The following is a 24,564-nucleotide window of genomic DNA, read 5'->3' as shown; positions in this document are numbered from 1 at the left end:
AGACAAAGCGGGGAAATCTGGTTGCAATTATCCTCAATTACGCTCATTGTTATTTTGAGCTAATTATTGTTATTGTCACTTTTGTTTGTGTGTCTTGCGGCGCTGGGCTGCAAAAAGGCAAGGCCTAAGACAATAGGGAGCAGGAATATGATGCCATGACAAAAAATGCCTTTTTATAATGGAGCCTGTAACCGACTGATGTAAATAAAAGTCAGAACCGATTTAACAAACGTTTGCACTCACTGATGTTCTAATGAAAGCAATTTAGATTGAAATTAGTACATTTTTTAACTTTATTTTGTAATATGTTAGATAATTGATTATTTTTTATGCAAAAATGTGATAATAATGAACAACATCATGTGAAGCAATGTGGAAAAATTGGAAAAAGATTATCTGCTGCATATACTGCAAGTACTGTGCGAAAGTTTTGAGTCGTTCTTTATTTTTCTTTTTTTTATTTGCAAGAAGGCAGATTTCTCTCCCACGCCTACTGAAGCTCTACTAAGAAGAAATACTGATATAAGTAAGTTTATGACCAAATAACTAAACAGTGACAATCTTGATCAAATTCTAAGATTTTTCAGGGATTTATTGATCTCTCGGAAGTCTAATAGAACCGACTTTGCAGATTTAATTTGAGCTATGCTAAACTAACGCTAGTCTGTGAGGGAATGGAAAAAGAAAGGGATGAATTCAAAGTCTGAGAACCAACTATTGCTCCATTACCGTTTACCACCAGAAGCTTTAAGGACTTAACTGGAAGTAGTGTCCTAGTTCACATACTTCAGGCTGTTTATTCTCAGGAACCAACTTGTGGTTTTCATCAAATATTTCCACCAAATAAAGGGATAGTTGATGGTCATGGAACCATGTGACACGCTAAAAGAGAGTTAAACAAGTATGACGTAACAAAAGGTGCTAGTTGAAAAAGTACTGCCTCCAGGAGACGTCAAGAGGCCTGAGGAACCAATCAGAGGCAGACGTGGTGTAATGTGAGTGACATAAATATAGGCAGCTTTTTAGTTATTATTTCAGAAAGTCAGCTACATAGACAAAGAGGTAATTTTGGTTATATCTAAATGTCTAAGTGACTTGAAGAAAAAAACTTACTAGGTGACAGGTAAAATCTGTTGGACCTCAGAAAATGTAAAGAGCAAAGATACACCATGATAGTCATTTAAAAACAGTCCTACTGCACCTTGACTTTTTCATTTATTTTCTCGGGTAAAGTTAGACGTTTGTCATCAACCATTACCTCAATAACAACATGTGGCAAAAGCTGTGGTCACTAATTATTTACTTACAATTTATTAACGCTTTGGCTTGCATTTTATCAGGTCTGACAACACACTGCAGTGTTTCAGTGCATGAAATGTTAAGAAAGAAAACATTGTTTATCGCTCGTTATCCTGCTAAGTAACCATAACAACTGCCAATTCCCATGAGTTTCCAACTTGCAGCTGGAATATTGTTAAATTAGGTGTGATGTCATTTCCAGATCCATGTTTCAACCTTAGAGGTTGACACATTATGAGCAGTCAGTAAGGATCATCTTTGTGGCTGTGAGTGCTTACTAATATATATCTGAACTCTAAGAGTTCAGATATATCAGTTAATTTGCTTCATATTTACATTGCAAATGCTCAATGCTAAAAAAAAATATTCAGAGTACCAATAAAGACACGAGAGCATAAGGATAATGCATCTCTCAGGTCCTGTGTAAGGTTTTTGATAGATTTTCTTTCTTAATTAAAGACTTTCAGATATTGTCAAGTTGTAAAAACAACTGAGAAAAGTTTGAAGAACTTCTCATTTTGTTCAGGTCGTTGCTTGCATTCGGTTGCTTATATTTTATTGTAAGATTCAGTATTTATTAATGCAAAGATTCCAGGGGAATTGATATTTAATATCTGAATGGGAAATGCCCCGTCCTGACCTGAAGAGTCGCTGAGGTCTTTGCTTTGCTCCAGCAGACACAGCTCCCTTATGATGAAAAAATATTGTTGTGTGGGCAGTTTTGGAGATTGTGGTGCCGGCATGGGTTTCACTTCATAACCACTTTTTTTTTTAATCAGATTAAAGACCGAGTTTCTGGCCATTAGAGGAGGACAGGGGAGCTTCGTGTGGCTGCATGATGCAGACTTGACTCCACTCTCGTCTTTGTTTGGGGGCGTCTCCTCTCCTCCTGTTCCCCTCCTCTGGTATTCCCTTCCCTTTCTATTCCACTCCCACCTCTCTCTCTCTCTCTCTCTCTCTCTCTCTCTCTCTCTCTCTCTCTCTCTCTCTCTCTCTTTATCTCTCTCCTGGGGCGGTAGAAGCGCCCCCCTTGTTTGGTTCTCAGAGAGAGGGGTCCTTTGGGAAGAGTCACAGAGCGATTTCCTCAGAGCTAGTGAGGAGTTGCGAGAGCGCAGGAGTAAGCCCTGATCCGGACATCACCCACGCCACGGCACGTCCCGCGGACCGCAGAGCTGCAGGCAGATAGGAAAGAAGAGACTGAAAGATGAAGAAAGAAGTGTCAGACAATGATGACATCTGATCTCCTTTTCTTCCTCCCTGACAGCTCTAACTGTGGATCTCTGCGAGCCTGGATTGACTTCTTTCGGGTCAATCCGGTCCCCGTCATTCTTTGAAGCGATTTAATACCTCTTTATAAATGTTGGGACAAGTTGGATCTCAGTATTCTTGTAAGATTTGCGCTCAGCTTTAGTTTCCAAATCCCTGCTCAGAACAGGAGGCAAAGGGAATAAAGAGCAGCCGGGAGCGCACCCACGTTGTCCGAGTGACGGATCCACTGCAGAACAAGTGCGCAGCTGGGGTGGATAAGGAACGGGCTTTCGGAGGTTTTGTTCATGTTCGGGATCCAGGAGAGCATCCAGAGAAGCGGCAGCGGTCTGAAGGAAGAGCCGCTGGGAGGCATGAACGTCCGGAGCTGGATGCAGGGAGGCGGCGTGCTGGACGCCAACACGGCCGCTCAAAGGTGAGCTCTGCCCCGCTGAAGGAGGGCGCTTCCACGCCTCGGTCCGTGGGCAGGCTCCGGAGAGATGGAAACCACGCGTGCTTTCTCCGTGACAATAGTCTCCGAAGAGAGGCTGCTGGATTTATAGACAGCGGAGAGACTTTTGGGGATGAAGACACTTATCCAGATTGACGTTAGGCTACAGCACAGGCTCACTTTTCTAAACCCTCAGCGGCAACACGTGCTAATGTTGATTTTTACGCACTTCTAGTTCATGTCCAGTGAGCGTAAAATCATCATGGAACCAGGATACATATACAACATAATCATAAATATTATAAAGGTTGAGAAATGACAAGACTGCTCTTTTAAGTCAGTCTAATGACCACATCATATATATATATATATATATATATATATATATATATATATATATATATATATATATATATATATATATATATATATATATATATATATATATATATATAATTTTTATTTACTTATTTATTTATTATAATACCCATAATCCTATGAGACCAGTCTTTATGTCTCATATTGCCTAATGTGAGTAATTAGGCATTTTTAAAACGCACAACAGCTACTTTGGAGCATTTTTCGGTGTTTCTTATTTATTACTATTATTTTTGTCTTCTTTTTTTCTTTTGCATTTATTCTTTTCTTTTGCACAGTAATCTTTTTAGCCATTAAAAAGGAAAACAACCAAACGAAACAAAACGCCCGCCTCTGTCTTGCCTGTGTGTCCGCAGTGGAGTGGGTCTGGCCCGGGCTCACTTTGAGAAGCAGCCGCCCTCCAACCTGCGGAAGTCCAACTTCTTCCACTTCGTCCTGGCTCTGTACGACCGACAGGGCCAGCCGGTGGAGATCGAGAGGACCAACTTCGTAGACTTCATCGAGAAAGAGAAGGTGAGTGGCAGCACTCGTGGAAATCTGTCGCATCAAATGAAACATGATTTAATTTACCATAGGCCTGATTTACTTCAGTTTAAGAATTTAAGGATTATTATTATTGTTATTATTATTATTGTCATTATTATTATTATTATTATTATTATTAACAACGATAATAATCTGAATTTGATTTTTAAATAGGCCGAAATAAACGTTGTAAAAAACAACAACAAAAATATTCTTGAATGTTTCCATTAAATTTCCAACTCAGTGTTCGTTTTACATTATTTTTAATTTATGGTTCTGTTGAACATAACCACTTGTTTTATATAAACAAGAGCGCAGCGAGCACCTCATCAATTATGCCATCGCAATGCAGCGGGCGAACCAAGTGTCGGATTTATTGCCCCCCCTCCAAACAGAACCGGTAATTACAGAGGAATTAAAAATCCACAATAACACTGTGAGCCAAATTACAAGGCTGCGCTCCTTTAATACATCAACAGTGAACATAATTCACTCTGTTATTTAATATATATGGCTGAACTCCCTCAGTCTGGTCTTTCCTACATGCGCAAAGCTTTCCTTTTTTAAAAATAAATCTCAGTAACCACTTGGAGTTTGTTGTGTGTGTGTTTAAGGAGTCGAGCGGGGAGAAGACCAATAACGGGATTCATTACCGACTTCAGCTTCTCTACAGTAACGGTGAGTGGTCGCATTATTTTCGATCAGTTAGAGCAGATCAGCATCATAGCCTGCCGTTATCAAATGTGCACACAGGCGTCGTTTTAAACTGTTTCCACATTCCGGGAGGAAACGTTGCAGAGGAGCATCAGGCGGCCACAGCTTGTTTCTGTCACACAGACTCAGGAGAGTTTCAGGAGTTTCATGAGACCTATTAGTCAAATTTCAGTGCAGCTGTTGCGAGCGATTTGGAGCAGCTTTGTGGCTTTATCACTGTCACTGTCCCTAAATTAGGCTTTCCAGTTTGGAGTCGTGTTTGAGTTCCAGTAGGACTATTTTACACTGTAAAAAAAAAAGCACGGCTACAATGTGAGGCCTGCACTTGTTGACAGCTTGAGATCAGATGTTAAGAAGTAGTTGTCTGCTAATTTCCAATCTCCGTTGTTCATTGTTTTATTTTTTTTTATGTATTTACGGCAGATTGATGTGAAGATTTATGGGCCAAAATGTTGGAAGTTGAGAGCTGAACCAAACTAGTCTGACTGAGTCTCCGTTTAGCTGGAATCCTTTTGAAAGGACCTGGAAAACATTTACTGCTAATTTTATTAACTGATCTGATATTCTCACACATATAACAAGATAAAGTAAAAATAATAATCCAAACCATAATTTGAGTACATCCTTTCAAGGGGGAAAATAATGTTGTGTTGAGAAGAAATTGTTTTTACTAAATGCACCAGTGGCATAATTAATGGTAACTTGCATAATAAAATATATACAACAGAAGCACTGGAAGATTTTTTAAATGAATTAGTTTTATTTTAATAAATTGTATTTTAATAGTGACAATACAGTTTAAAGTGTAGTTTAATGACATAGAAAGCAACTGATGTGCTGTACAAAGAGCTTTTAAATATTGCTTTGTCTGTTTACTTTATCTTATTTTTTAATCTATCAAACTACTAATAGGTGATTCATAAGTTGCTTACCTGGAGCAGATATGACCTGACAGAGGTCCATCATAATCTTACCACCATGTAGTTTCACAAGGAGGATAGAAAAAAATCTCCAAAGCTCTCTGTTAGAGATTTGCAGCAAAAAGTGGCGTCTTGGGGCCCATGAGTCTCCATAGCAACCATTAGCTGCTGGTTAGATGCCAACAGATGGTTTTGGAGGCATGCTGTCCTACCATCACAAATGTAGAGTTTGCTAAAGGAACTTTAAAGTGAGCTGACTGATTATTAGATGGGAATAAGACTGAGCTTTTCAGCAACACACAAACATTCCAAGTTTGTGTGACTTGAAAAAAAAGGATAAACAGTTAAACAGCATCTGATATCCATTATTAGATATGATGGAGGATTTGTGATGCTGTGAGCCCCTTTTTTCAAAAACCCTGGGAATCATGTTAGAGTACACAAAATCTTTGAATTACCAGAACATTTTCAATAAAAAAAAGGAATGGGACATCTTCTGGTTTTGCAGCAGGATAATCATCTAAAATGCATACGCTAATCAGAACAGAAATGATTCACTAATAACCAAGAGCATGTTCTGGCATGGGTCAAACCTAAATCTAATCAAAAATATCATGACTGACCTGAGAGCACATCCATGACTTTGGATGATCTAGACTTTATCCAAATGTGAATAGTCAAAGTCTCCCTCTTTTAATGCTCTGACCATGTGGAACTAAGAGCTGTTCGACTGGGAAGATCGCTCTTTAGAAACTAATGAAACACACCGGTAACTACTGAATTTGTTTGTTTTTTTAAAGTTCTAAATAGGACTTTTTTTCTCCTGTGAATTTTTTTTTCCTCAAAAAAAAAAAACAACCAAACTTTAAATTTTTCTAAAATTTTAGTTTCAGTAAATGTTTGGTTAAATTTTAAGGTGCTAAAACATCTATATGTTTTAATGGAGACAGATGTTTTGTAATGAAACAAGGTTATTCGTAGTTCATTGTTGCAGCTTAGTTCCTTTTGAGGGAGAAAATACATAATAATTTACACACTGTGTTACAACTACTTGTAGATGAAACAAAATGTTGCAGAAAAAACATTTCTGTTGCTATTTATTTAATTTTAATATTTATCTAATGGACATGCTTTTATTTAAAATCGCTGTAAACTTTCTGATCTATGTTCTCGGTCTTCCTCTGCTTCCTGGCAGGCATCAGAACAGAGCAGGACTTCTACGTCCGACTTATAGACTCCATGACTAAACAGGTAAACACCCTCGCACTCCCAGCAGTCTGTCACCTCTCCTGTTACTTCGCTGACATTAAGCTGCTCCACAGATCCTCCGCCCTCATGCATTGTAGCTGCACACACAGAACGATGAGCGTTTGTGTGTGCGAGATTCAACGGGTGGGTGTTTCCATAGTGTGAATGTGGGAGATGGTGGCACACACACACGCACACACACGCTGCATGGCTCCAGGCATTTTTTTCTTTGCCTGTGCTTCTCTCGCTGTGATTAGAGCAAAGAGGCAGCGAGCGGGTGTTGAGGAACAGGAACGGGAGTCTGCTGCTCACAGTGGGAAGTGGGAAGATGTAACGGCACCTCTGGGATTCGGTCTACCTGGTGGCAAGCATCGTCTGATCGGATCCAATTTGTGCTTAATGTTTTTGTTTATGTGTACATTAATGAGTTAGAAAAGACATTTTGCAGATAAAGTTCAAAATGTCTCAAATTACTTAAATTATGTTATTTAAATAGTTCAACTCACGCATTGTTTTTGGTGAAGCTGAAAGTGAGAGTTTTCCGTTAGTTGTGTGGGGAGCCAAGAGCCGATGCCATGCACTGAATACTCGTTAATGTGGCTCCAGGCTCTGACAGAGTCTCACATTACTGCTGCCACACTGCACTGCGTACTGTGTGTGTGTGTGTATGTGTGTGAGACTGGAAGGCCTGCAGGACCACACGGCTTCAACAATAACACGCTTTACCTCAACCTCAATCTCTGTGGGGTGATCACCAGTTACACACAGTGGGACCCTCCTCCCACACAAACACATGGTCAGCAACGTGTAAACATGTAAGAACAATGGATATCAGTGCTTCGAATTAGAGAGAAAGAAATAGTTTTCAACTAATTCAACATTGCAATACATCATAGAGTACCGTGCTGCTTAAAAGTCTTGTCTACATTTTTAAAAAAATATTTTGCTTCTAAGGAGTTAGATTTTGGGACTACATGTTGGAACTGCTAGTAGCAATTTTGCCTTGCAGCAAGCAAGTCCTGGGTTTGAATCCCTGCCTGGGGTCTTCTCTTCTCTCTGGATTTATACCGCACTCCCTATACAAGACAGTACTTTTTATTGTATTTGTTAAAATTGTACTTCAGTGCCACCTATAGTGATTTGCTAAAAACTATTAATAAATACAAAGAATGTGCAGGTTTTATCAAAAGTACCACCTCAAGAAATGTTATATAATGTAGGTGTGCCTAGAAAACTGAGGCCCTGAGGAGTCATCGAGATTAGATTATCTCAATTATCTCCACCTTTGTAGAATTATCACTCCCTTCATGTGGTGAAGGTGTTGCTGATGTTTTTGGTCATTGCTAGCATCTCCTGTGGCTAATTGGTGTTAGTGGAGGGGGAAGATTAAGCAGGATGAAGGAAGCACATTTCTTAGACTTGCCTGCCCGTAACATGGAGGAACCCCCTTCTGAAGGGGCACCCAGCAGTTTGAACCACTTTAAGAGCTCACACAAAACTATTTCTATGAAAGTGGAAGAGAAAAATTAGGGGTTTTTTAAAGCATATTACAAATCCTCCATCAGAACGGAACAGTGGTTTTGAGGTGCTTATCCACATATCCATCCCACATGTAGTGATGCCTATCAATCTTAAACATTTTTGACAATCTTAAAAAAGACATTTAAGATTGGTAAAATCCAGGTAAAATCCCAGTAGAGTTTTGATAAACATCACATATTTTTCATTTGTGATGGTAGGACACAGGGTGGCTTTTTACTGGGATGGTTCCCAAAACAGCCAGTTTGGACATTAATTATGCTTATTGAGACTTGGTGTAAAGAGACCACTTGTTGCTGCAATTTAATGGAACTGTAAGTTTTTAAAGTTTTTTTTAACCTCGTTTACAATCCTTCTCACTGTGTATAAAGAAAATGGAGTGTCTGACTGAGTTCACATTGCGGCCTGAAGTGACCCAAATGATTATTTTTTCCTTTTTTGCCTTAATGCGATCTGTGTCTGAGTTTTTCACAACAGTCTGAACAACACAGATCGAATTTCTTCGACCCAGGATACTTACATATGTGGTTCAAAATCTGATACGTATCTGATCTTTTCAAATGTGCCCTGAGTCTTAATGGCCAGGTTGCATTCATCCCATTCGTCCCTGAACGTCACTGATCCTTGACAAGCGTCACTATTCTGCGTCCTGATGCGCGCAAGCGGGAAGAAAAACAACAACCATGGCGGACTGTAATGAGGATTAAGTTGTTATGTGCTGGCTCCGGTCGGACATCAAATTCAAAACCGTAAGATACGCTCCACTATTAGCATCTATGTTTACTTCCGCAAACACTGAGCATTTCTTCTTCTTTTTATGACAAAACACTGAGCACGCTCTCGGTGTGTGACGCTATTGCGCCCTCTACTTCGCATGCGGGACACTTTTAGCTTGTTTGCGTTTCACATACAAGTCGCATATATTTGGGAGGATGAACGACCGTGCCAAAAAACCCCCCCAAAATCGGGATTCAGCATTAAGGCCTGCAGCGTGAACGTAGCCAAAATGTAATGGCTATATCGCTAAGTTAAGTCTAAGTAGCCATTGCATTGAGTAAGCAAGAAAATGTTACTTTGAGTGAAGTTCCTAGAAACTCTGGTAAGCTTGAAATTTAAATATAAATTAAATAATGTTTAAATTTATTTCAAAGCAACCAGTTAGTTTTTAAAACCAATTGTTTTGTTATGTCGGATTTAGTTTTCTCACTGAATGAATGTTCTGAAACAAATGTATGATTATGCAACAAAGTATATGGAAGAGCACCTTCTGTCCACTTTCAAGTAAGATTTAGGATGTGTCATGCTGTGGGCCTGAGAAACTTGTTAAAGGAAGTTTTTCTTTTTAATGGGTGAGCTGTGGATTTATTTGAAGTAAGTTTTGGCTGTTCACAGTGAACAGGAGTCAGTGTATTGTTTCAGTCGTTCGTGTGCGTCTCTCTGTTTGGGTTCGTTAAATTCCCAGCATTAGATGAATAGGACGATAACAGGTGGTGGAACCAAAACAGCCGTGTGGTTGGCTTAGTTGCTTAGTGATGTCATGGCTGCTGTCTTTCTAGCCACACACACAGTTGTTCCTCAGCACTGTTGTCCTGCCAAGCAGAGAAAAATGAAGCCAACAGTGGTACTGATGTGTGTTGATCTTCTCACTGAGGTAACATTAAAGGCAAAACGTCGCCTCGCTTGTCACAATTGTGTACAGATTCTTTTTTCACACTTTTGATCTGGATTTTCACAACGCAAGAGGAAACAAGTGAAATTTGATTGTTTTAAACTTTTGAAGCAGAAAAGTCAGTTCAGTTTGGATTTGATTTGGACACTTCTGCTTATATCTCCTGGATTACTTATCATTTTAATTAGCATTAACAAAATTAATTTACTGAACTAAACTAAAGTTAAAACCCCAAGAATAAAAATTTCCAATACCAGTCAGTTTGACAACAGTGACCTAAAATAATTTTACAGTCTGCATTCATATGGATCCTTTTAACTGTACTAAATTCATATACCACTTTATTTTTCACTTTCTATGCTGTATAGCAGCATGAAAGTGGAAAATAAAGTGTTACACAGAAATTTAGATATTAGAGACAAGGCAGACACTAACAATTGTAATGAGAAAGGGAAGCAAAGTCCAGCCTCATTTCTGAGACAAGCATCACAGGTCCAACGCCTCCATCCCACTGTGTGTTGTGATAGCTTTTCAGAGAGGACCTGTTAATCTCTGTGGTCTAGACATGGCTACAGTAGTAGCATACCTCTTGCATATTTTAAACAGCATTAAAGTCTAGAAATAGCCAGAGATGAGCGAGGATAAGAGGGAAACAGTTGCAACGAGGCATAATACGCTCCCTGCAGCGCTGAATGAACAGCATAGATCAGTAGGGATTTAAATGCTGAGGGCAAGTGCTGGAAATATTACTTACTTTGAATTGGAGAGTGAACCTTTGGGACGTCGTTTCAGATGGCGTAAAAGAGGAGAGCCTGAGTGAAAGATGACACTTAATCATAGAAAGCGGCTGCTATGCATCGAGATGCTACTATGGTAAAAGCTTACAGAGACTTGCAAAAAGTATTCATACCCCCTGAACTGTTCAACTTTTTACAGAGAAAGTAACAGATAGTTGTGAAATGAAAGAAAACTAATAACCAATTTTCACAAATTTTTGTAAATAAAAATCTGAAAGGTGTGGTGTGCATTTGTATTCAGCCACTTTTACTCTGATACTCCCGAGATCAACCAGTGCAACTAAACAACGTTAAAAGTATCTCAGTATATATGTCCAGCTTTTATGTAAAATGAAGAACCTCTTGACACGATGATGATTATGTGTTCAATCTCCAAACCTGGTTGAGAGAGAGAGTCAGAAGGAAGATAATGTTCAAAGAAAGTCAAAAGAAGTTTTATTACCTGGTCATATCACACAAAACTTGCAAAACACAAAATTTAGATAGAAATTCTTGTGTTAAAATAATCAGAGTCCAAGAGCTGAATATTTATATTTACAGACATTCGCCATCCGACCTGAATGAGCTTGATTTGATTTGCACAACTCAGTGAGATGGTTGAAGCTTGAGATGATCTCTTGTTACCTAACCCTGTTTGAAACTTCTGGAAGCTTTACCCGGGACTTGTCTGCTGTGTTTCCTGGTCTCCATGAAGCTTTTTGTTCACTTATGTTCTCTAACAAACCTTCGGAGCAGCTGTATTTATACTGTGATTAAATTACACCCAGGAGGAATCTGTTTACAACAAATGTCTTGATTTCGACAGGCAGTTGGTTGTATTAGATTTTGTTCAGGGATAAATCCGTGTATAACAGACTGAAAAAAGATTTAACGTTCAAAACAGTTTTTCCTTTTCTTTCTTTTACCAGTTATGCACAGGTTTGTGTTCTGTACATTATAAATTTCCAAGAAAACTTGTTGAGGTTTGAGGTTTAATTTGAGATTTTTGCTTTCAGATGTTACTTGGCGCTGTTGTTCATTAAAATACTTGTGAGTCACTTTGAGTTTTTCAGTCCTGACATACCAAAAGAGTAAAGCCAACTCTAATGCTTGGCACTTAAATTAAACTATTTTTTCTGGATGCCTACCTGCTATGTGTATTAGTGCTGACATTGAGAACAGATTGCTGTAAATTGATGACAGGCAGGCCTCTTCATGTTTAAAAGCGTCATATGGTGCTCGTTGATTACCGCCTTGTCCCCCAGAATACAGCGTCTGTCACTGCAGGCCCTGCTGGATCGCTGACTTATGGATCATGCTGACAATAACACAGGAAGAAGTGTGTTTCCCTGCCTAATGGATCCCTGTTTAAAAACCACATATGCAGAACTACTTCTGACGAGCAGCTGAAATGCAGTGAAAAAGTCCTGGTGAAGTAGAGAGAAAGAGAAGAAGGAAAAACCCAATGAATCGGAGGGGAAGAGCAGTGGGAGTGAGAGGTGACAAAGTCTTGACCAGAAGTAAATCTGCTAAGGAGATTCAGAAAGAAATGACAAGTAAAATATTTTAATGTGGTTGTTTTTTTGTGTGAAGAAAGACTTAGTGGAAAATTTAGACCTTGGTTTTGTACAATTTGCCCTTTAGTTTCCCCAGGATAATAAGGGAAATTGTTCCTCTCCTTGAACACACATTTGAGCCTCACATATTTAAACCGGATTCCTATTTCAAACGTAATGTCTTAAAAAGTTTGGGGTTACACAGTGTCACATCAAAGCCAGCTATGGAAGTAATGTAGTGCCTTGAAAATGTATTTATACCTTTTAAATCCTGTTACAATTTAAAACAGTCAATCACAATCAATATAAAGAGACTGAATTGACCATATTTAGTAAAAAGCCTACTCAAGTATTGAATAACTGATCATAGCATTTGATTTAATATTTAAAAATGATATAATCAGACAAACAGCATAAAATTTACAAAACTAGTATGTACAGTAAGTAGTGTATATATGTCAGAACAGGATAAAGTATTTCTAGTAACATTACATCCTATTTATTCTATCTTGTTAAACGAGAAGTCTAACTTTAGATGTGTTTTTCTGTCTAGTTCACTTTTGGTTAAAACATGTTTTTATAATGATTATAAAATTCCACTGAAAGTAAAAAGTATAATATAATAAAACTATTTCTCGATGTACTTTTTTGCTTTTTCAAAAAGTAAATATAACTGAGCAAATGCAATGTGTTACTTGTGACCCCTGGTTTTTAACCATATAAAGTTTTACCTGTAGTTTAATGTTTATATGTTTGCTGTGTCTTCTACATTGCAAATTACAAATGAAACCTCCTTTGCCAATTTTCCATGAAGGCTAGTTTGACGAAGAGCAGATTCTGTCAGCAGATTATCTTGCCTAAGCTTTGGATCTCTGCAGCTCCTGCTGCCACCATTAATTGTTGTTCATGAAATGTTTTGTTTTGGATCTAGGTCAGAACATTTTATTTTGGTCTCATCTGACTAGAGCACCTTCTTTCGAAAGTTTGCCATCTTCCCTACATGACTTGTGCATCTATGCCAAATGCTAGATTTTGGAGCTCATGACTAATAGCAGAAATTTTCTATTATGTGTCTGTCACATTAAATTACAATACAATACACTGAAATTGTAACATGACCAAATGTGTTATAAAACAGTTCAACAGGCATGAATACTTTTTCAAGGCAGTGTACTTTGCACTTAGAGTGTAGATTGACATGATGTACTGAAATATCTCCAACGTCTTGGTTGCTGGATCAGCCTCAGCAATGTGTCAACGGGAACTTTCAGCTTGGCCTCAGGTCATTTCAAATATTTTTTGAAGGTATTTTTTTATTTTGTGTTCTAGTGAGACTCGCTGTGGAAACGTCAGCATCGGCTGAGTCTGCATGTTGTCACACTTTCTGCTTCAGGCTCATATTATTTTTGTTTCATGTTACACATCATGCTTGAATGGCCTGGGTGTGCACATCCCCTGAGCCTTGGACCACCAAGTCCTGCTCAGGCTCTGGGTTTGTGTGTCAATACATTTTCATCACGGTGTGCATGCATGGAAAATCATAACTGAGAAAGACTCTGGGTCCTGAAGCATATGGGGTCTCCAGTTCCAGAAAATACAAATGGTCCCAGAGACAGCCAGCTATTAGTATGAAGTGCTTTAGGCTAAAGTGAGTTGGTTCCTAAACCGTTCGGCTGCTCTGCATTAATGCTGCAGCCATCCAAGCTAGCTTCTGGGGGCTTTAAGGGACTAGTTTCTACAATTGAGGGGCTCTGTCTGCAGTCTGCACGCAGGCTGGGCCCCCGCTACAAACACACAGGCCTGAAGGCTCCTGGAGGACATTCTGGGGTAAAACAACACAGACCCTTTTAAACATTCTTGGAAAAAGCTCTACCTAAATTATTATCAATTACTCCAAAGGACTCAGTTTTATGGAAATGATTAGAAAAGACAACAGCTCAAAATTAAGCTGCTGGTTAGATAAAGTGTTGTTTTTGAATAGACGTCCCTAAAGCAGAACTAAAGAACAGCAACTTTTGACTTTGACTTTATTAAATATAAAGAAAAAGTAAAAAACTTTGAAAAGGCTGACATGGCTTACATGCTTTCTTTTTTAGTAATATGATGGTGAGAGATGAGAGGATGAGTGTTAGTGAGTTGTAACCTTTATTGAGTTAATTATTGTCATAAATTTGTTTATTTATTTTAGGATACATTTGTGTATCTAATTTACTTCAATAGGTAAAATAATATTTTATTCATTTATGAGGTTTCTTGTTTATTAGCTTTTTTGTATGTATTTATCTTTAACTTTAGAACATTATTTGTTTTAAAATACATTATGTATGTACTTAATGTTCTAATATTTTGTGTAGTTTTTTTGTCTGTTTATTAAATAGGTAAATGATTCATTTATTATTTTTTTTTACTTTTAAATACATGAATTTATGCATGTAAATAATCATTTCAATGATTGCTTGATTGATTGATTTACTTATTACATATCATCTTTAACCCACCGTTTGATATGTCATGTTTGACATGTTTTCGAGCGTAGCCTCATGCAGAGTTGTGTTGTTTGGAACAAGTGAGTTTTCGCCACAGGTACTTAATTTACTAACGACTGCTTGATGCCAGCAACTAGTCTGCACTTGAGTTGAAGATTATTGCAGAGGACGGAGAAAGTTCCCTTCTACTTCCTGAGAAAAGTGAGCTTGTCACTCGGTGAGATTTGCTGCAGTTCAGAATGACAGATCAAACGGACTGGAATAGACCAAAGATAGACAGGACGTACCTCCTGATTGATGGATAGCTTAGTGGTGTACGACTTTATTCTGAGCTTCCTTACACAAGCTGGAAGACTGCATAATGAAAGCAGTTGACGCCTCAGCTGGAGCTTATTTTCAGAAGCAGAAAGTGTGGGCATCATGAAAAAAATACAACTTAATTTTAGGTAAAAACTCACCTGCACCGCATGTCAGCTGAGATAATGTGATTGTTTTCGTGCAGATACTCTAAAACAAACCAAGTGTGTGTGTGTGTGTGTGTGTGTGTTGTGGGGGGAGTAACAGACGGCCCGTGTCGACACAGAGAGTGTGAGGGTGCAAAGGCGTGACTGATCAACAGTGCGCTCCTCATGTGAGGTGGGAACTTTACCTGCTAACCCAACAACGCTTTCCCACAGGTTTATTTCGTGATGTGATGGTGTGTGAATGTATTCCTGCATTGGAGGTAATTCAATTGTCTCAGTTTGACATTCAGTTCTCACACAAAATGTTGTCATCACTTTCCTGCAGTTTGTTAGAGTGCAGTGTGGAAGAAAAAATGCAAATACATCTTTATGCATCCATACAGTGGTACAGACAGTGACTGGCATCTCTCAGCAAGTCTGAGTGACAGTGGAGCTTCACTGCCTGGATGATTATGTGGCATTTTATAGATTTTGTCAAGGAATTTTCTCACAGTTTTTCCTGACTAAATATATACTGCTTTTAGCCAAAACACTTAACATGATGTTAAGTGCATTGCAAAAAATATTCATACCCCAGAACTGCTTACTATATTTTATAGGCTAAAACCACACATTGTGATCCATTTTAAAGGGATTTCAAACAATAGTATATAATTGTGAAGTGGGAGGAAAATGATACGTGATTTTATTGTTTTCCACAAAGCTGAGTGTTGTAATCATTTGTATTTAGGCACATGACACATTTCAGATTTCTACGAGTAAAAAATGTTGAAAACCATGTAACATTCTTCTTTTGTGTGAAAATTATGCACTAATTTGTGGTGGTCTACCACATAATCTGCTTGTAAAAGAATAAAAGTTGCTGTGAGGCAGCAAAATGTGAAAAAGCTTAAGCTGTGTGAACACTGTTTAAAGGTGTTAGACAAAATGTAACATTTCTCTATGTCTTTTATCTCTCTTTATAGCCGATTGTTTATGAAGGCCAAGACAAGAACCCGGAGATGTGCAGAGTGCTGCTGACACATGAGATCATGTGCAGGTGAGACACCTGTCCTTACTTCTCTTCAGCATTTCACAGTTTGTTTCCTCTGCTCCCCGTGCTCCTCATTACTTCACTTTGTAAATCTGAGGAAATTCTCACCACTCACATTTTGTACCTGTATTTTTCTATGGCCCTCATTACAGCCCAGACTCCACCCCCTCTACACCCCCCCCCCCCCCACCCCCCCGTGCCCCCACACAACCCCCCACCCCCCCAAACACACGCCCTCTCTCCAAGATGCATAAAGATTTATGTTAAAGAACAAGAGTTTGGGCTTGCATGGTCGTTGCTTTAATTATAGTTTAAGATAAATTTCTGCAGAAGTAGGTTGAGAGGAAAGAGGTCTATTTATAGAGGCATTTTACCATCCTATACTATACAAAAAGAAGTGTGTGTGTGGAAACGCAAGTGTTTTGTTGGTGTGTATGTGCCTCTATGATGCCTGGTTAATTAGGACACAGAGAAACTCATTAGTCAATCTGAACCCTTCTGTTGCTTCATGGCTAACAAATGGGTCTCCTTCCACAACTTGACTATAAAATATAAGCAGGGACTCTCTCTCACTCTCCCTCTTTCTCTCTTGCTCACAAACACACACACATAAAGACACAAAGGAAGCATGCATATGCACGCACAGGCCTGCACACCGCAGTTATAAAAATTCAAATTTAGCCCATGAATTAAGTTGTTCCTGTTCCCTGACCTTGTCACTGAGCAATTTTTAACTATAACAATATAAATTGGGGTTCATCTATATGCACAAGCAGGGACTTTAGCAGTGAAATCAGGCACACTAATATTTTATTCTATAGATCGCTGAATATTTGTTGACCTGCTAAGCTGCAAAGCCTAATTAAAGACACCCATTGAATTTCAAAAGTTATTCCCAAACATTAAAAAACAATAGATTTGTCAATGTGTTATTTTTGTTAAGCATGTCTGGAATAAATTGTGGACCTGAATTTATAGTGTGTAAAATACTACTCTACCATGCCCTATTATAGTTCTTTAATATTCTAAAAGATTCTTTTGTCATTAAAAAATACAATGATGATAAAAACACAGCAGGATAGTAAAATATAAATTACTTCTTGGATTATATTAAATCCAAAGATTTTAAAAAGTGTTCTGAATAAACATAATTCAGCTTTTTGTGTATTTGGGTTGATGACATGATAAGAGGGTCAAGAACTGAGCTGGCACTGGTAAATATTATGCAAATTAGATAACGTTGACAGATTTCAACGTATATTCTCAGGTATTTAAATTGCATTTGAGTAACATACTTGGGTTAGAATTTATTCTGATGACCAGCATGGATACTGGCGTACTGAATCAAACTGTGATGATGAACATGTTTTTCAGAACCGAAACTGGTCCAAATCTGTTCATACTCCTGTCTGTCTAATTGGTTTCTGCTCATATTCGCCACATCAGTAAATGTGTTTGGAGTCCTTGTTTTAGTTTTGCCAAATCTTCCTAAAATCCATGCAGTGCTCTTAATCCAGCTCAAATATTTTACTGTAACCATACAAAATATGGGCCAACACCATTAAAAAAGATACTTAATGTGAAATAAAATGTGAATAAAGAAAAGCAAAACAAATATTACAGTTGTATATACTCAAAATAAGTCAACTCGGTTGGTCTACGCCTTTTGTGATGTCACCAGATGCATTTGTGCATGCAGGCTAGCAGGTGTAACTCTTTTCTCTGAAGGAGCAACAGTCCAGAAACAAAAACATTTATTCACTGTACATTCACTCCCATCTTCAGTAACAGCTCAGGTCAAAGTTATGGTTGTTGTCTCAACTTCTCTTGTGCTGAATCTGCAGCAGGAGCTCCACACAACGCTGAATGTGCGCTCAGACAAAGAGCCTGGGGCGACCATTAATCAGTGTGGCTTTTTATCACGGGGCAGCTATTAGCCACATGCTCTCAGCCCAACCAGCCACATCACAAAGTACCACATCACTGCTTTAAGATTTGGCACAGAACTTGAAATCTTAAAAATATTTTTAATTAAAACTAAATGCTAAAAATCAAGAAAAACATGTGTTCTTGCTGCTACATAACTAATGAATCAGTAAGTTGGATGCTTGTGGCAAAAGGGCCTTAAAGGAAATGGGATAACACTGGCAAAAGGCTTGAAAGACCAGGTATAGGTTGCTATGAGATTCTTACAGTGAAAAAACATTGGTTAAAAATAACACAGTAATTTAATATTTACACAAGTATTAAAGAAAATGTATCATATGATCCAACTACTTTTGTTTAGAACAGAAAAAACAACAATTATTACTGCTGTTGAAATGAATCATTATGATTATTGCAGAAAATATAATGTTATCTCTAACACATTTGCATTGATTTTCACTTTGACTTTAATTAGAAATAGGCAATGATTATTCGTTAATAATCTTAGCTTGCCAGCTGTAGTTTTAAAACAGAATGACTTTAGTAAGTGTGATTAGTGGTGCTCTTTAGGTTTCCACACCACCATGGTTTGTGTTTCTTGTGAAAAAAATATTTTTAAAACAAAATATTTTGTATTTATGAGTGAAAAGTGGAGCAACCTGCTGCTAAGTTGGCACTACATGTTTTGTGGTTTTCAATCTGTAAATGTTTAAAACTTTATTGTACCTTAATTGGCAAGAAGACAATGTCATTTTTTAGGCTTGGCTTAATAAAAATATAGTTTTTTCCCCCTCTAGTTATTTCTTATTCTGGTCTTTTCTACTCACCAGAACTTGGAGTTAGGTATTAAAAATATATCAAGATTACACCTGAAGTAAGAATTACATCCAAATAGAAATAAAATTAATTCAATAGAAATGCATACAAGAGGATAGAAAATGATTCTATCCCTTAATCTTCATCACTTCATCCACCTTCACCAGTTCACTCCTATGCTTCCTTCCTCCTTCCCTCTTTGGTCTCTTCATCTCCCCCGTTTTCCCACTTCCTTATCTCTCTGCTTTTCTTCATCTCCAACCCTTCACCGACGAGACGCCATTCCCCAAAAGTTTCCGTGCAGTGACCCAGTTCATGGCACGGCGGAAAGTGAATGGCGGGGGAGAGCTGAAAGAGCGGCAGAGCAGCAGATAGTGGAGACAATAAGGAAGGTGTAACATGTCAGTCCCTTTTTACCCCACCTCTGCCATCTGTGACAGTGGGAAACCTGAGACATCTCCCCTTCCTCTTCTTCCCACCCAAAGCCCTCGTCTCCCCTCCTCTTTTATGCCTCCCACGCCTACTCTTTCACTCTTTATTGCCGATTCCCCCATGGCTTTATTCTCCTCCCTCTGACTTCCACCTTTATTCATAATTAATACAGGCAAAGAAAACCGCTTTGACACTCTTGTAGTACACATGTGTGAGTTTTTGTGAGCTTGCCAGGTTTTTTCTGTTTTTTTGCTTATGTTTCCCTCCTACACCTTATATGAGCTTCTGTGTCCTCCACCTTCCACCTCACCTGGTCATCATGTTCTGCTGATTAACAAAACACTATCTCCTTTGTTACTGTGCTTTTTAGAAACACTTTATTTTGTGAAGTTTTGTTTCAAAAATGCACACTTTATTAACTAGTTGTGTTTTTACAGCCAGAGTTAATTGGTTAGTATTAGAAACACATAATGTTGAACAGTTTCTCTTATCAGGCTCTCTTAGCAGGAGGAGCAAAACCTCTTTTTATATTACAAACAGGTATATCTACAGTATCTTCAACAAGTACTGTAGATACCTTGGGATATTTTATTACTTTATATCCCTTTTCTTATGCCTCTAAAAACACCTCTGTAGACTTTATATGACCTCTGAAGATGACCTGAGCCATCAGGCAGCCAGGCATGAGGAGTATTTCCTTTACATCCTACAAGCTGTCACAGGGATCAAGAGATCTAAGCTTCTCTTCCTTTACATCCCATAAATGCTGTAAGGGATTGATCTGGAGACTTTAAAGGCCAAGTCAGCACCCTGAAACTTCTTTAAGTTCCACCAGCCATGTATTTTGCAGTTTGCAGGGAGCATTGTTTTTCAGATGTCATTCTTCTCAGGTATCACAGAGGCTGCAGTGCAGAGCTTGTAGCAGCTGCATTTATTTACAAATGACAAGTGGTTGATTGAAAGTCACAGATTAAGCGATTCTGAATGTGTTTTGCCTAAAAGATGCTGGAATACTCAAATTAAACCCAAAACGTCTCCAGCTTAGGATGGATATTCTAATTTATGATGCATTGCAAAAGTATTCAGACTCCTTGAACTTTTGCACATTTTGCCATGACACAACACAGTCGCTGTCCTGCTGTAACCGGAACCTCTGCCCCAGTCTTTTGTAATCTCTAACTGGTTTCTTCTGGTATTCTCTTGTGTTCAGCTCCATTCATTTTCACATCCACTCTGACCAGCTTCCCTGAAGAAAAGCATCCCACGTCATGATTCTGTAACTGCCATGTTTACTCAATTTTAGTGGGATAAATGTTTTATGCAACTATTATTATACTTTCTCCTCTACAAGTCCATTGTTAAATTACAAATTAATTTATGTATCAGTCTTTCATTTATACCTTGTGATTATAAGCTGACTAGATCCTCTGAAATCTGGTGTAATTCTTTGAGATGAAACCATGCGTGCTCTTTCTGTGTCATAGAAGCCTATTTTTAAATTGAGCTCCCAGCAATGATCTCCCTGACAGACTTTTGGTAAAACTTCTGTTGGCCTGTTTTCGGCTGACTTGATCAAATGTGAATTTGGTAATAACCTCTCTATTGCTGCTGTCAGAGTGCATTATGTGTAGGAACTCTCCAATTTAAACTTCTAATAGGAAACTTTCATATAATGTAGCGAATGTTCTGTGCGTCAAGCTCACTTTGCCCCGTGTCTTTTTCTTTAACTCTTGTCTCTTTTCTCAGTCGGTGCTGTGACAAGAAGAGCTGCGGAAATCGTAATGAGACGCCCTCAGACCCTGTTATCATCGACAGGTACTGACTTTCTCTTTGCCCCATTGTTCTCAGCCTGTGTCTATTTCTCTCTTTCTACCTCTGCCACCTACACACACACACATATACACATACACGCCGTCCAGACACGTACTGGCACACTGCTCTGACCTGTTTGAATGGCAGCGTGGGACAGGATGTTTGTGTTTTTTAGACGATCTGCTGTCTCTACTGAAATAGATGCTCCTCAGACTGAATCAGTGCCTTCTGATGTGAAGCGGGGTGAAACATTTGAGACACAAGCTTTGCATTTAACAGCAGGAATGATGAGCACTGGTGTTAGCAGCAACCCATAAAAAAGAACCTTAGATACACACACACTTTTTTTTTAACTGTGCGAGTGTGATTCAGGAAAGATGTGGATCTGCTCAGCAAGGACGTAAATGCACAACAGCCAACATGTTGCTGCCTAATATCTGGAACTAAAGGGCACCTTTAAACATAAGCAGGTGCTTTTTTGGTTATCTGATGCAAAAATATACAACTTTCTGTCAGAGAGGAGGAATGAAGTTATCTATCACTCACCACCCGCCCACATCTCTTCCAATCACTCCTGCAGGAGCACAAAAAATGGGTCACAAACAAAGAAAAAAGTGACTGAGAAAAACTGAAATGAGATCCAACATTATTTTAATCAGATTTTTTTTTTTTTGTCTTGGTTGTTGTTTTAACCCTGCATGAGCATTTACACACACACAGAGAGGAAGAGGACTGACATTTTTTCATAAGTGTCACTTTTCTGTGTGTGATTAGGCATAAATGTGCAGCATTTTTACCGTACTTCCTGTATGTTTGTGTGGAAAATGAGTGCATAATTTTTTTGGCAGTGTGACCAAATTTGGGGAAAATACTTGCCATTCTTTCAGTGTAGAGCATATACAAGTGACACCACTGACTGGATGTTATTGTATCCAAAGTTGATTCTTCAGCACTTCTTGAGTGCTTCAACTTATACCTGTCAGTCAAGCTGGTAAGTTGAGATTCAGGGAATATAAAGTCTCCATCACTTCTACCTTTTTCAGTTTTTCACAGCTTTATTTCTACTGCAACTTCATATTTAGATGATCCCCATGTGTCCTTTAAAAGGCTGTTTAATTTTAAATTCAGTGAAATCAATGTAAATTCAACCAATTGCAGGCCCACAGCAAGAAAATTGTGAATCATTATTAAGATTAAAAAATAAATATATATTTCATGCTAATTTTGTTCTGAACTTTCAAGGCTTTATAAAGTCTACAAGTTCCCCCAAGTTATCAAATTAATATTTGTTATACTAATCAAGCGTTCAGCAATCAGAGGTGAGTGGATCTTCCACAGTGCAGACAGAGCATCCGCATGGTGTGTTGTATCATATAAGATTGGGTAACTTTATTGTCAGGTTATTGCTATGGGGTTTTCATAGCAATAACCTCATTTTACTAAAAATGCCTAGCAGAGAGTCTGACAATGTACATTTTTCCTGTAGCGGGAGTCAATTGTGTAAAAAAGTTGTTTAGTTCCCATGTATTTTGAGAGTATATGTGACTTTAAGTACAAAACATTCAAAGACTGATTTTCTTGACGCCCTGATAATCTGTATTTGGCAGGGGGAATAAAAATGTAGGACTTAACTGCATCATAATTCACAAAGTTACACTCAAAGTAAATTTGACTTCATGGAGATTTAAAGAATACTAATGTGTGCATTGCCTTTGTTTGCATGTTTGTGCAGGATATTGTCCTAACTGTAAACCGCAGCCCTGATTTTGTTTTGTTTCTGTCGGCTCTCTCAGACTTCTCATCTTACGTCCCATTATACATTTGCCTGGAAGGTGTGGAAGTTAATGTCTAGATCTGTGTGTGACTGTGTGTGTGCTGGTTGTGAAAGAATAGCTGATACATTAGACACAACTTGACAAAATAAAGGATACATAACCCATTATGTGTGAGGAACTGGACCGTGCAGCTGTGTTTGTGGGACTGCTGGTGTGTGGTTGTGCGTCATTTGACATGGCTGAAACAGAGAAGCAGTAAAGTGAATTCTAAGAGATGTCAGGGAACTTGGTCAGGAAGGAATGTCAAGGTTACTGTGGATACCGTGGGATACTTCCTGTCAGCCCCTCTCCCCCTCACAGCATCTTGTTGCAACATCTGGAACTACGCTGTCTGACAAAAACACGAGGAAAGAAGGACAGAATAAAATCTTTAAGCGAGTCACCGATTGCAAACTTGCACCTGACTAGAATTTTACTTTTTCAAGCTTGAATAGACCAATGAATATTTTTCTTTCGTCTTATAGAAATTAGACAGTAGTAATGAAGTTGTTTCCCCTAAAAACTAAATAGAAATATACAAAAGTTACAGTAACCAGTAAAAGTGTTACCACCAGGTATATGTAGTGCAGTTTAAGGGAATAAAAAACAGCTATGTTAGAATAATAAGACTGCACAAACCCCACAGGTTAACTAAACGTCCCCTAAATCACTGAAAATTTCAAACAAATAAGCAACAAAATATAATTTTCACTTTCACACTCACCAGTTTCTGAATTTGATTGACAGCAGCTAGATCCTGCGCCCAGATATGTGAAGGAGAAATAAAGTAAACAAACTTGACATGTGTTAAGGCCGCATGGTAAACAGTGGCTCGTTAGCGGTGGGAAGGAACATAAAACATAAACCGAGCCGTTGAGAGAAAGTGCCCATGCTTGTAAATGAGATCAGAAGAATTAGGAAAAAAAGTTCTGAGAAGATTTTTCACTGATGCTTTTATCTCTAAATCTCAACAACATGACCACTTATGTACAAACAGACCATTTCAAACCAAATCCATTCACTTTATTCAATTCTTTAAACCAAATAAGCATTTTTTTTATTCAAATACCTTAGCCATAATCATACATTTATGCACATCAAATGTCAAATTATTTTTTCATGCTTTGAATCTGTACCAGAAAAATGGCAGCTAACATTAGCTTGTGTCTGATTGTGTTGACAGTTTACCACTTTTTATCTGAACTTGGTAAAAAAAATACTTGTATGCTAAACCAAGAGTTGGGGTCATGATCCTCTTATATTTTTATTTTGTTGATGAGAAACTAGAAAGTTTGGGAAACACTGCCATTAAGTGAAAAACCCTGATTAAAAGTTTAAACAAACATTTAAACAAGGATTGATTTTTCTAAAATGCACAGAGGGCGAGAGTATGGGAAGTAAAATGTCTCCAAAGCTGTTAGAAAAGATCGATATGGAGAAGCGTTTTGAGGTCAGCAGGTC

General features: G+C 38.3%; 1 protein-coding gene across 2 annotated transcripts in view; it reads left to right on the top strand.

Annotated features, from left to right (window-relative positions):
• Nucleotides 1-2,324: 2,324 nt before the first annotated feature.
• Nucleotides 2,325-24,564, top strand: part of LOC102234447 (early B cell factor 1) — a 98,129-nt gene continuing 75,889 nt past the window's right edge. For both annotated transcript variants that reach the window (XM_023342636.1, XM_023342635.1), the window contains exons 1-6: nucleotides 2,325-2,980; nucleotides 3,730-3,886; nucleotides 4,513-4,576; nucleotides 6,728-6,783; nucleotides 16,236-16,309; nucleotides 21,224-21,292. In XM_023342636.1, coding sequence (XP_023198404.1) covers nucleotides 2,853-2,980; nucleotides 3,730-3,886; nucleotides 4,513-4,576; nucleotides 6,728-6,783; nucleotides 16,236-16,309; nucleotides 21,224-21,292 — 548 coding nt within the window. In that variant the 5' untranslated portion in view covers nucleotides 2,325-2,852. The remainder of the gene's footprint in view (nucleotides 2,981-3,729; nucleotides 3,887-4,512; nucleotides 4,577-6,727; nucleotides 6,784-16,235; nucleotides 16,310-21,223; nucleotides 21,293-24,564) is intronic.

This window comes from Xiphophorus maculatus, chromosome 11, assembly GCF_002775205.1.
Source record: "Xiphophorus maculatus strain JP 163 A chromosome 11, X_maculatus-5.0-male, whole genome shotgun sequence".
Taxonomy (NCBI): domain Eukaryota; kingdom Metazoa; phylum Chordata; class Actinopteri; order Cyprinodontiformes; family Poeciliidae; genus Xiphophorus; species Xiphophorus maculatus.
The sequence above is the reverse complement of the archived record's forward strand: the minus strand, read 5'-3'. Positions and strand labels throughout refer to the sequence as shown.